Here is a 12,619-nt window from a genome sequence, read left to right on the forward strand (position 1 = left end):
CGTTCCAGGTCACACCTCGAATTTCTTACTGTCAGAACACCTCCCTCTGCTGTCCCACACGTGGTTTGGTGCCGATCTCAGGCCGATCGTACAGAGCCCACAGTCACCGCCTTGTTACAGCTCTTGGGTTCTCTCTGACCAGAGGGCTCTTCACACATTATCTGTCCAGGAAGAGGCTATGGAACCCTGCTTTCTCACTCTGGCAGGAACTGTCAGCCTCTATAGCTCCCCGTAGCAGTAGGGCATGCCCAGTAGGGCTGGGGGCAGGGCTAGTAAGGATCATTCAGCTGGAGGGATGACAGAACCTCACAGAGGTGGGTTGAAGATCTGGCCTCTGGAGGCGCCCACACCTATTAGGCCCTATCCTCTAAGAAGGTTGGGGTAAACATGAAGAGAGCTGGCAGGCTACTAGGCTTTACCCAGTGAAGGAGGTGAAGCCAGAGGTAGAACAGTGAACAGAAGCAGACTTCTAGAATTCTCTCTATCCCTCTAACCTCCAATCCCGTGACGGCTAACATGTGAGACGGCTGCAAAACAGGATTTACAAAGAAAGTAAAAGGGAAAGGTAATTCACTAAGTAAAAGGGGGGGGGTTCATTTTGCCTTCCAGGTCCCATATGAATGATCTCATTTCCAAAGAGCTAAGGCTGTAATAGCTCATAATTACTTAATCATTCCCCCCTCTGCCAGTTGCTCTGCACTTTAAGTGCCAGGTAAACATGGTGTTTATTAAGGAGATAGCTTAAAGTTCTTAGAAAAACCAAAAGAGTTTGGACCTGTCTTAATAGTTGTCATGCCTATCTTGGTTTATATGCACTGTGAGACGAAAGAAAAAAGAAATATTCACAAAAGGAGAAAATGATTTCCTTCTCCAGTTTAGAAACTCCAGGCTTCACCATTGGAGCTTGCTTTTGTACTCTGAATCACTGGGCAGGGAGCGGGGGTGGGGGGGTGGGGGGGCGAGTTGGGGGGAGGGGTAATGGAGCGGGGCACACAAGCAATGCTCAACCAGCATGTGGCCTGATGCTGAGACCTGGAGCACACTGAACCCTTCTGAGTGAAGAATACTTTGGTCAAGAACTGTTTGTTGTGAGACTGAGACGGGGACTTCCTTTGCATGCTGTAGTCAGAATAGGAACTGCTGAATTGGGGCATACATGAGGTAGGGACGGGTCAAGGTGTGGCTGGAGTGAGAGTGAGTACAATATATGCAGGGGACAAAGTTAAAGGGTCCGACGAAATGCCACTTAGTGCCTACAGCGAGGGCTTGTATGCAGGCATGCAGCCAGTATATCTCATGGATATGTACTGGCTAGTCACGGGTGGCCAGGCCACCGGGTTTTAACTGTTAGGGCATGATCCTCTCGTGCATGTCACAAAACTAACTTAAAGCAAACCGAGGGAGTGTGATCCAGAACCTCCCCTCACTCCCCTAAGAAAGTACTGAGAGAGGGAGAAAATTATTAGAGAGAATTGATCTTGAGTTTGACACTGTCTTAAAGTTGGGGTGTGATTTGGAGATTTTGGCTAAAAAGCACCTGGATGATGTAGTAGTAGTAGAAGTAGTAGTAATAGTAGTAGTAGTAGTAGTAGTGGTGGTGGTGGGAGTGGTAGTAGCAGTAGTAGTAGTAGTAGTAGTAGTAGTAGTAGTAGTAGTAGTAATGATAATAATAAATAACACTAATAATAAAATTAAAAGATACTGGTTATAAAGTAAAAATAGAGAATGTGCACCCAGACAAAAATACTTCTTATTAAGGGGTGGGGATGAATGAATAAGCAAAACAATCAAAGTGTTTCTAGTCCCTGTGGTACCTACCTTGGAGAGAGGCCTGGAGATCTTTCATGTTTTGGTCTAAAAGCTGTGAAGGAAGGAACGCAGAGCCTATCTGGGGCTTGGGGTCTGGCTCTCCCTGGGCCCCCATGGGGGCTGGTTCCTTCAGCCGGTCGTCTCCGAACACCGCAGCCCACTCCCTGCTGAACTCCCCTTCATCCAGGCTGGAAGTGCTGAAGATCTCGTTCAACAGCAGGAGGTCGTCCTTGTCCCCACTTTCAGGTTCTGGGGTCCCTGCCATGGGACCCAGGCAAGCTGGGGGAGGGAACACAGCACAAAGCGTATGACCTTCCCAGAGCTTGAGCCTCAGGAAGAGCTGTCATAGGAGCAGGACTGGGACAATCTGAATGACGGACGGCTAGATTTCAGAAACGGTAACCAGAAGAGTTTGCCCCGTGACACCCTTTATTAACAGATTTCAGAAATACATTCTAAATTCTATGTTCCCTTGTCCCCTTTCTTCCAAAGCAAATACAGCTTCAGAGCATTGCTAAAATTGCACTGAAATATTTTCCACAGAAAGTCTAGGGTTTGGGTTTTTCCTTAACATAAAAGCAGGTCTGACAAAAACATTCCCAGGTCTCAAACAAAGCCAGGATTGGAAGCTGTCGGAGATCTTAGTTTCTTGTTTGTAAGTCTTCCCAAATCTTCCCACACAAGCCCTCAATCCACACTGCCCGGGCTGGAGCAGGAAGCACACCATGTGGCAGCCTGCCTTGCCACCCAAGCTGGGGAGAAAGCTCACCACGCCCTGGCCCAGGGGAGCGTGTCAGGAGGTGCATCAACGCCCAAGACGGATGTTTGCAGTAGCAGCTGCAGGAAGCAAGGGAGAGCTGGATCTGGCTTGCCTATGAGGAGCGGCCAGAGAGTGGCAGGGAAGGAGCTGGTCCAATGAGAAGGGTTCACTTCATGGGCCTCAAACATTAGTAGTAGGAGGGATGGCCAGCTCGGAATGTCAGGATGCTAGGAATACTGTATCAAAGTCATGTGGCCAGCTGACTTTAAGGAGAGAACCATTCTCATATATCAACAGTGACCAGACACTGAATATTATTTATAAGGAGACCAGGGACGTGGCCCTCATAAATCCTGTGTAAGGCTCTTTCATTGACTTTTCCTGCCTGTTTTAAGAATGAAGGGCTGGGGAAAGTATCACATGTTGCTTTGTTTGTGGAATTTAATTGCCACGTGCAAACTGCAAGCCTTACTGTAAACCATGAGGCACGGAAACCATTATGGTTTCTATGTTTTTCTGAGCAACACAGAAATTCTGAAGGCCATGATAAACAAGATTTATTAGGAGTTCCTCAAATATATTCATGCATCTGGTAAGTCCTAGTTAAGGTTATCGCTGCTTAAGTAAAGCTTCTCTGTGTTCTTTTGCCAAGTCTATTTTCACCTACATGTTACATAAAAATCTAGAGATTAAGGGTGTTTTGTTTTGTTTGATTTGTTTTTTTTTTTTTTTTTAAACTCAGCAAACTGGCTATAAATCAGGGAGGGGAAACTTTAGTAGCTCCTATCACTAGATGTTTTAAAATAGTAGCAAAACATCACTTTAATCAGGCAACTGTCTAATTTAAGCACTTTTATTGTTTATATTATCAACGGCATTTTCAGCCAGACATAGCCTGTAGGTGTGCGAGGTGAAAAAGGCAGCAACTTGGTTCTGTGAATAGGGCTTCCCTGCTGGCTACAGGGGCCCCCAGACTGGGCGGGTAGGTGAGGCAGGCAGATGGTGTGATACAGGCTGCTTGCCTGCCTGCCGGCCTGCCTGCCACCATACAGGAAGGAGTGAAAGGATAGTACCTTCATGTATCTATCCCTCAACATGAATTTACATATGAATCCCTCCCTCTTTCCATCTCTCCCAGAAACACCTTCTTAAGCTGTAGTTACTTTTCAAATCTCTGTACTTCCTATTTTCTGGTGACACTGGTGTCCCCAAAACCTTTCTCCTGATTTCTTTCTGGCCTGGAGAAAAAAAATGTATGATTACTAGGCCAAACCCACTTAAGCGACACCTGTTCAGTCGGACCTTAAAGCTCATCTTTTAGTAATGCCTGTAAAAGCCAGGCTTGGGGAGGGGTCACGGTGGTGACTGGGATAGCTGTCCAACAAAGATCACCATGAACAGCAGAACAACGGATCTCCGATCCCGAGTCCTCTACACATAAGCAGACGATAAAACTTCTCTTCCTTGTTTAGTGTCTAGGCTTCATGCTGCAGGATCTGATTTCCTGAAAGTTGTTTTTCTCTCGAGAAGCACTTTCTCTCTGTGATCCTGGTGACATGCCTGGAGGAGACCTTATCACCCTTCGCTCCGCATGTGGTTGAGCAGATCGAAGTTCATATATTCTCTCTCTCTCTCTCTCTCTCTCTCTCTCTCTCTCTCTCTCTCTCTCTCTCTCTCTCTCTCTCTTGCCATAGTAACTGACTCAGGGGAGGACACATGCTGAAGACTTTCCTGTATTTGCTATATGAAAACTGGATAGAAAAAGACCCGTCCTTTCTTTGGGAGTTTCAGATCCAAAGATATAAATCTGAGGCTGTTAGTGAAAATAAAGTCAATACAGAAAGGAAAACAACCGAAGTAGCCAGAAACGGAATTTAGACAGCACTCCTAGACAGCCCCCAAGTGAGTCTTGCTTGAGCCAGTGTACTGCTGTGTCCTCACTTACTTGGATGGGTGTATTTTAAGCAAAATTTTCAACCTAAAGTGTTTCAAATGGGCTCCATTCTTATGATTAAAGAATTCTAACACCAGATCCTAACCAAGGCAAGCACTTTAGTCAAAGAGAGAGAAAGCACTCTCTGGAGTGAGTGATACACTCAGACTTTGCTTCTACTGAAGTCTGGCCATTGAGTGTGGTCTATTATTTAGCATTCTGCTTATTTATTCATTCATTTGAAAATGTATTATTAAAAAGTTGCAAGTTAAAAACAAGTCATCACACCCTGGCTTTTTAATAGTTAAAGCAGGAGCAAGGAAACTGGTACTGACTTGAACCATAAAACACGGAAACCTCCCAATTATTACACCAATAATTAAGATGCCTGAAATTACTATGCATAACTTGTAAGAGAAACTTAATTACAAGCCGAAATGGACAGGTTCAGGTCCGTAACCAGACAAGTCTTGACTTGCGAAGTAGCGCTTGTCAGTGGGCTCTGGAGGGTGAGCTTTTGTCATTAGCTTTGAAAACAGAGCCACTCCAGTGGGACAAAGGAAATACTGAGAGATGGGAGAGTGCCCTCGGGAGAGCCCCTATCAGAGCCTGCACCCACGCAGACAAATAAAGGCGGCTCCTGAGTTGGGGGCCACAACTTTCTTTGGCTTAGAGTCTCCAAATGCCTGCCTTCGATCCAAGTTCTCCAATGCTTGACTACAAATTCTTATCTTATCCTTTGTGGTGTGCACACGGGTGAGGTACCTGAAGCTTCAGGAGGTGATCTACCCTGCACCTTCGACAAGGCCAACTGTGAGATCATCCCTTATTCAGAACTTTACAAGTGCTCCTCCTGACAGCTACTCGGTAAAGTGTAGAGTAGTGGCTTTCCCAGTGTCAGGCGTACAGGATCTCCACATGGTCTGCCAGAGCTGAGGTGGATGAGGCCACCTAGCAGTACTGCCTCCTGGGAAGCACAGAATTTAGCTAAGGTGCTATGTTAGATGCTGCTTTCCCGCCTGGGAACGTGCTGTTCTTGCCTCCAGTGAAGAAACAAACAAACAAACAAACCACACACACACACACACACACACACACACACACACACACACACACACACACACACATATTGTTTTAAATGAAGAAGATCTTACAAACTATTTCCCTGAACTTCTTTTACAGATGAGGAAATATAGACGCAGGTTAGATAACCTGTCCAAGGTAAGATTTCTTAGTTACAGATAGTACTGAGCCCTTACACACAAACTCCTAGAAGAAGCTTTTGTGAAGGGGTGAGGTTTCCAAGGCCAGAGGGTTCCTCTAAGTACCATGCAGAGACAGGCAGAATGTCCAAGATGGCAAAAAGCACTCCATGTGCCTGCCTTACTCAACACTCAGAAATAAGAAGCCTGGGTCCTGGGAAAACAGTCCCTAGAAGAACTGGTCCTGAACGGGTGAGTTCTAGCTTGTAAATGCTCAAATGTAGAGGGAACTCGAGTTCAGGCAGAGCGTGGAAAACTGATGGGAGCCCATTCAGATAGTGCTTTTGAAATCATATTGCGTTTCATGACTTCAACATAAATTAGGAGCACAGGGGATGAAAATAACTACATAGACAGAAAATGAGAACACAGCACAACAAGCCGATAAATGTCACCTGATTTACCTTCATCTGTGTGAAACAGGAAGGCTCACATCTCTGGGTTTCTCCCTGTTCCCCACACCCCACAGAATGACTAATCTCAAAGGCCACAGGCCTGCAGTGCGGATGAAACCCCAAACACCAGCATTACCCTCTTAGCACCCCAAAGACAGCAGGAGATGACAGTCGGAAACCACCCGACAAAAACTTCTAAGCAGAAAAACATTTGTCAGGTCTGCTAACAAAGTGTTCATTGCTTTGAAAAAACTCCCTTCGGGTTTAAAAATAATAAATAAATAAATAAATAAAAGCCCCAATTGTCAGGGGCCAGGGTAGGCATGGGGTGGTGTAAGGATCTGTATGTGCTCCCTGGGAAAAAACAAAACAACAATTCAAGAATGCTAGACCCAAGTGGGCATACATAAAAATACCTGATTGCTAAAACCCCATTCTAACCGCTCTTGATAAAAATGTGGGGCTAGAAACAACTTTTGAAGAATCTATAGGAATAATCCCATAGCGAGCACTCTACCACATGATTCAGGGCATTTCTTATTTATTTGGTTTCTTTAAGCAGAGTTTCCTGTGGCCTGAGCTGGCTCAAACTGGTTATGCTGGCTTTGAACACCTGAACTTCAACTCTCTACCTCCCAAGTGCTGGGATGACAAGTGTTTGCTGACACACTTCCGCTTTCAGTATTTTCTTGTAAACCTGTATTATTGTTGGGCTAGGGAGGGGCGGGGCTGCTCAGTGGTAGAGCTCTTGTCTAACATGTGCAAAGAAAAAGTGTATCATTACTTCGTAGGGTGATCCAGGTCACCAGCATATCCTAGTGTACTGAAGGAGGGGTTTACATGAGCAGATGAAGAAGTTAATACTTGGTCACTGGGTGTTCTGAGGTACAGCAAACAGATCTCTTGTTTGACTCTAAGGGTGACTGCAGGGGACAGTTCAGTGACTCAGGAGAAACTAGGTGCCGTATGATAGCACATGATCTCTTTGGGCTAAAGGTTCTCCTTTAGAGCCCTGCTGGCTGCTGGATGAACTGACATCATTATAACTGCCCAGAACACAGAAAGCTGCACAGTACCAGAGAAAGAGGACGAACATGTTTGTGAAATATGGATAATAGTTTTGCTTTGTTTTTTAATTGGCCTAGACCTTGTGGTTTTCATAAAGACTTGTTGATAAGAAGCAGATAAATTGAACTTATCAAAATTTCACTTGCTTTATACTACATTTTCCTGTAGTATACTATTTTGGCGGGGGCTTGAGGGTGTCCAGCTTGAGGAGCACAAAGATTTATATATGCTATAATTGGTGGTTGAAGGCCACATGTCACGTGTGGTCATACGGTAACTTCAGAGCCACTTTCAAGAACCTCTGAATGTCACTAATTTGTTATCAAAATATTTTTATACGGTGTGGCCAAATATTGGTTTTACTTCACTTTATCACTTAGCGGAAGAAAGCGAGCTATAGTTAACTACTCCTAGGTCCTATTAAATCAGCCATTCTTGGATTAAGTGCTTTTTATTTCTTCTTCCTAATGTTTTGGATTTTAAAATCAGCATTTTAATTCAGAATTTAGGCCATGAGGCAGTTTGCAAGGGCAATGCACTTCGCGGTGACGAGATCCGCGGGCAATTCCTTCTTCGGTCACAAGGTCTCCGAGTGCTGAGAGTGGCTTTATACGTGTGGCTGTGGTTTTAGGGCTGACACCACCTCCCGGGATGAACACACAGACAGGCACACAGACAGCAGAGAGCATCATACAGGGTCACCACAGGGCTCTGCGGGACAATAGTGATGAAGGAACGGTGGGGGTGTGTGTGTATGTGAGGGCACACTTGGTCAGGATGATCTGTGACTCCATTTTTCTGCCTGAGAACCAGCACACACACACACACACACACACACACACACACACACACACACACACACACACACACACACACACACACATATATTAGGGAAGAGCACATCCCAGCTCCCTCTTTAGAAGTAAAAAGCAATGGTGCATGAGAGCTGCTTTCAATAAGATGTGGATCTTCTTCCAATGGACCCTGGCATACAAGAAAGCTTAGCAAAGCAGGCAGGTGACTGCATGCAGTAGCATTTCTGATTTTAATTCTGTAAAGAAATGCGGGCTTTAGGCTAAGGTTGTAGTATTCTATCAAAAACTTAAAAAAAATCTTTGTATAATGCCAATTTATGTTTACCCCCTTATAAAGGGAGAAGGAAACAAGCATATGGACTCCTGTGGGGGTGTGTGGATATTTTGTTCTCAAAATGGGGTATGGGTTAAAGTATAGAAGAAAGAGGGGTGAGTTTTTAAAATAAACTATTCTGTTATCCTATGTGCTAATGTAAAAATACTACCTATTCAGAAATCAAGTCCTCTTAAGCAATAAGATTAAGTACAGTTATAAACAAAGAAGATGCCTGGCTTAGGAGGAATATCAATCTATTAAAATCACATGGGTGTGGTTATTAATCCATTTACTAGATGGTAAGGCTGCCTGAAACTGGGTAGTCGATACTTAGGGCATGGTATACTGTTCTCATAACATTTTGGTAAGAATAAAGTATTTCAGTGCTCCAAAAATAATTTGTAAAGGATATTTTTATTCCATTAAAATGTTTTATTTTTAAAGCAGAGGTGAAAGGTCCTTACAAAAATGGGGGCCATGCATGGCCAATGCATTAACTGTTGACTCATTCGTCTCAGTACTTGGTATGGTTTCTGTTTCACTAATCACATGTCATTTTGATAAACTAGTACATAGCATGATGCCTTCTGTAAGACATTAATAAGGCGAGCAGACTTCTGCCTCTGGGTCTATAATCCCCAGCTCTGGGAAGTTCAGGGCAAAGTTGTGGTGACTTTCTATCACTGAGAGACTTCTTTTCTAATCCTCTGTGAATTTAGTCAACGCTTTGATGGTTTATCTGAATTTTTAACTTGACTGGATTGAGAACTACTTAGGAAATGATTAAGCATACCTCTGGGAGTATCTGTGTTTCAGAGAAAACTAGACCATGAGGGCTTTGCCCAAATCAATAGCTGAGCCACTGATGGACTCAAAATTTGAGTAGATAACTGGGATGCAGTGGAACTGTACATCACTGAGCTAGAGGAAGTATCTCGCTGGGAACATGTCTTTGAAGGAGTACCTTGGTGCTGGCTGTTTTTTGTTAATCGGCTTTCTGGCCTCTATGAGATAAAGAGCTTTCTCCCACCATGCCGTTCCTCCATGATGAGTCTGCCTTGCCACAAAGTTAAAAAGCAGCGAAGTCAGGAGACATTGGATTGCAAACATTAGCCAAGATAGACCTTTCGTTAAACTGTTTCTCTCAAGCTCTATCACTACAACAGTCTACCAGGTGAAGCTCAGACTGAGTTGACCCTAGTTAACAGAGGTCCACAGGGTGGCTTGAGTCAGTTTTTAGGCTGTAAGAAACCTGTATGAACAGGGCAGAATGCCAGTCTCCAGGTCAAGGGATACTCTTTTGTATGGCTCAGAATCTCAGGAGCATTTTAACTCTTGGTAAATCATTCAAAGGAAACCTTTGGATAAAAAGCAGAAGCTAGGGTTATGCTGAAACTATCCAGTTTCTTTAGATTACTTAGTATCAGGTGTCTCATCCAAATGCAGGGTCCTGAATTCTCTTTTAGGGGGCTATCTTTAGCTATCAGCTTAAGAGGTCTAGTTGGGTGGATCAAGGAAAATACAGCACAATATAAGATCGCGTGAACACTCCAAATCTTCCTTTCTCAACTCACTATCATTCCAAGAGTATCCTTGCATCATAAACTACAAAACACCCCTCTCAGGATATTCCTGAATGAGTTGCCTTCCTGACAGCTACCTGGCAAGGCTGTTGTGTTTGGTTCCAGTTTACATACAACAACAACTGAACCTTACAGGGTTTGTATATGAATCCAATGGCTTCAGGCCATTGATGGAAGGCTCAGTATTCAAAATCCACAGGTTTCTCATTTGAAAGGTTAGTTTTTCTGTTACAACATAAGACTTTTGTCATAACTGTCAGCCTTAAAGACACTGTCTAACTAAATATAGTAACATGCATACTAAATAATTGTCACAGGTAAGGTCATCTACAATGGCTGTCATCTCAATTTTTTTTGTTTATGACTGCAAAGCTATTAAAAAAAGATAATTATTGGATTTTCTTTGCATGGAAAAAAGAGAGAAGTTAAAAATTTAATCAAATTATAAACTCCAAAGAACATGTAAATCTTACCTTCCTCAGGTTTCACGTCTAATAGTTCATCTATGGGTCCTTAAGAGAAGAGAAAGAAAATAAATTATGAGTTAATTCCATTACATTTGGTGCTGGAGTAAATTATTAAACTGAAAAGTCTGTCCTTAGCCTACCTGAGCATGCATCATCTGCAGAACTTTTGTCTACAGAAGACGGAACGCTTTTTCCCTCCTCCTCTATAATAGAACACATGCAAGTGGTTATGGCCAGCTCACAATGGTGCATGTTTATGTGCTGTCTGTGAGGTAAATGTACACTGTCAGAAAGAATAAACAATCTAAACTCACTCAGGCAAAGCAGTGGTCCTCAGTTTACCTTCTACTTCAGCTGCTGGCTCTCTATGAATTTAAATGTGGCCATGAATCCCTGTTATGCTCGGTAGATAACCCATACAATTCTGTATGTGAGTACACTGTCACTGTTTTCACACACACCAGAAGAGGGCATCGGACCCCATGACAGATGGTTTGTGAGATGGTTTGCTGGGATTTGAACTCAGGACCTCTGGAAGAGCAGTCAGTGCTCTTAACCGCTGAGCCATCTCTCCAGCCTAACCCATACAATTCTAATATAGGGCTCTATTTCCCATTCATGGAAAAATGAATGACTTAAATAACTGACTGTTACTTGGTATCACTGATACATTTTAACCTTATGGGCCTGGTTAAGATAAAAAGAAAGTCTACTCAATGAAGAATCAATTTGTTTAAGACTTTAATATTTCCAAATTCGGAGAAAAGCTGCCAAGACAGAGAAAAGGCCAGAGGACACTAAGGGGATGCCGGGTGGATGAGGAGATGAATCAACGGTGGACAGAAGACTTGGAAGCAGCAATAATATTTGATATGATGCTTCAATGGGAAATACATTTCATATTTATAATACCCATCAAATACAGAACACTAGAAGTGAACATTATACAAACTGTGAACTTTGAGTAATAAGGATGTATCTATTAAGGCTCATAGATCATATATACATATGTATATGTATATATATAATAGATCAGATATATATTTCACACATATATGTACATATATGTATATTCCATTCTGGTGTAAGATATAGACTGTGAAAAGTTGCATGTGTGGGGACAAGGGAACATGGGAAACCTCTGTGCCTTGAACTCACTGGTGCTGTGATTGAGCTGTGGCTTACAATAAAAAAACAGGCATAGGCATGTATGCATGCATGCACACATGATAAACCAGCCTCAAACTCAGTTTGTTCATAGGCTCACCAGACCCTCTACGGGTCTCAGAATAAAAGACAGATGCCACTTCATGATAATAGATTCACAATCTCAAAATATTACACAAATATCACATCCAATGAAACTAGACGAGAAAATAAAAATTTGCGCTTTTTTCTGTATACTCACATAGTACACAAACTGTATACAAGGAGGCATGAGCCACACTTCCCTGTTCTTTGTTTGCTATTTTCTATTTTCTGCTGAAAGGCAGATTGAAAATAAATGAGGAAGGAGGAAAGATGGAGACCGTAGGCATGGCCAATGGTTATAGAAAGAGGAAGGGAAAGCCGGACGTGAAGAATGGAGAAGAAATGTGAAAGAAGAAAACGTGAAGAACAGAGCAGAAGAAAAGGTCCAGGACACGCTTCTTCCCTCTCCTTTCCTGAGACGGCATCCCGCAGCCTAGCTCAAGGCAGGGAAGATGGAAGAATGTCCCTACAAGGGCCTTTCTGATAGAGGGCTGGGTGGATTTTGTCATCTATATAATATCTGTAGCTACCCATTTAATGTAAACCACCTCCCCAACTATGAGGATTTTAACAGCTAGTGAAGGGGTCACATCCTTCCCTGATCACTGGTACTGGTTTTACCATAATTTCCCATTCTCTGTACCTTTATGGTAAGGAGTCAACAGAAAACTCTGGCAGCAAGGGAGGAGCCAGAGACAGTAGAGTGGCAGAGGGGCACAGAGTGGCACTTTCCATGTGCAGCCTCCTCCTAAGGTAGGGTTCAGTTTACCTCAGTGGCCTGAGGATTCACATGGTAGGGCAAAATCTGAGCTCTCTGAAAATGAGGAACCCACCAGGAAATCAGCAATGACCACACCCAGTGTGATGTCAAGACTGAACCAAGACTACTCCGGCTAGTTCAGAAGTGTTATCTCCTCGAAAGAAACAGCTATGTGCTTCCGGGTTCCACTTCCTGTGAGG

The 12,619-nt window shown here is 43.4% G+C and overlaps 1 protein-coding gene across 12 annotated transcripts in view; it reads right to left on the reverse strand.

The window, feature by feature from the left end:
* Ica1 (islet cell autoantigen 1) overlaps window positions 1–12,619 on the reverse strand; it is a 141,515-nt gene that overhangs the window by 10,167 nt on the left and 118,729 nt on the right. For 6 of the 12 annotated variants that reach the window (XM_087659422.1, XM_087659424.1, XM_087659421.1 and 3 more), the window contains 3 exon segments: window positions 10,549–10,611; window positions 10,415–10,453; window positions 1,819–2,088 (listed from right to left, as the gene is read on the reverse strand). In XM_087659422.1, coding sequence (XP_087515548.1) covers window positions 1,819–2,088; window positions 10,415–10,453; window positions 10,549–10,611 — 372 coding nt within the window. 12 annotated transcript variants of the gene reach the window in all.

This window comes from Rattus norvegicus, chromosome 4 (assembly GCF_021556685.1).
Source record: "Rattus norvegicus strain SHRSP/BbbUtx chromosome 4, alternate assembly SHRSP_T2T, whole genome shotgun sequence".
Lineage (NCBI taxonomy): Eukaryota > Metazoa > Chordata > Mammalia > Rodentia > Muridae > Rattus > Rattus norvegicus.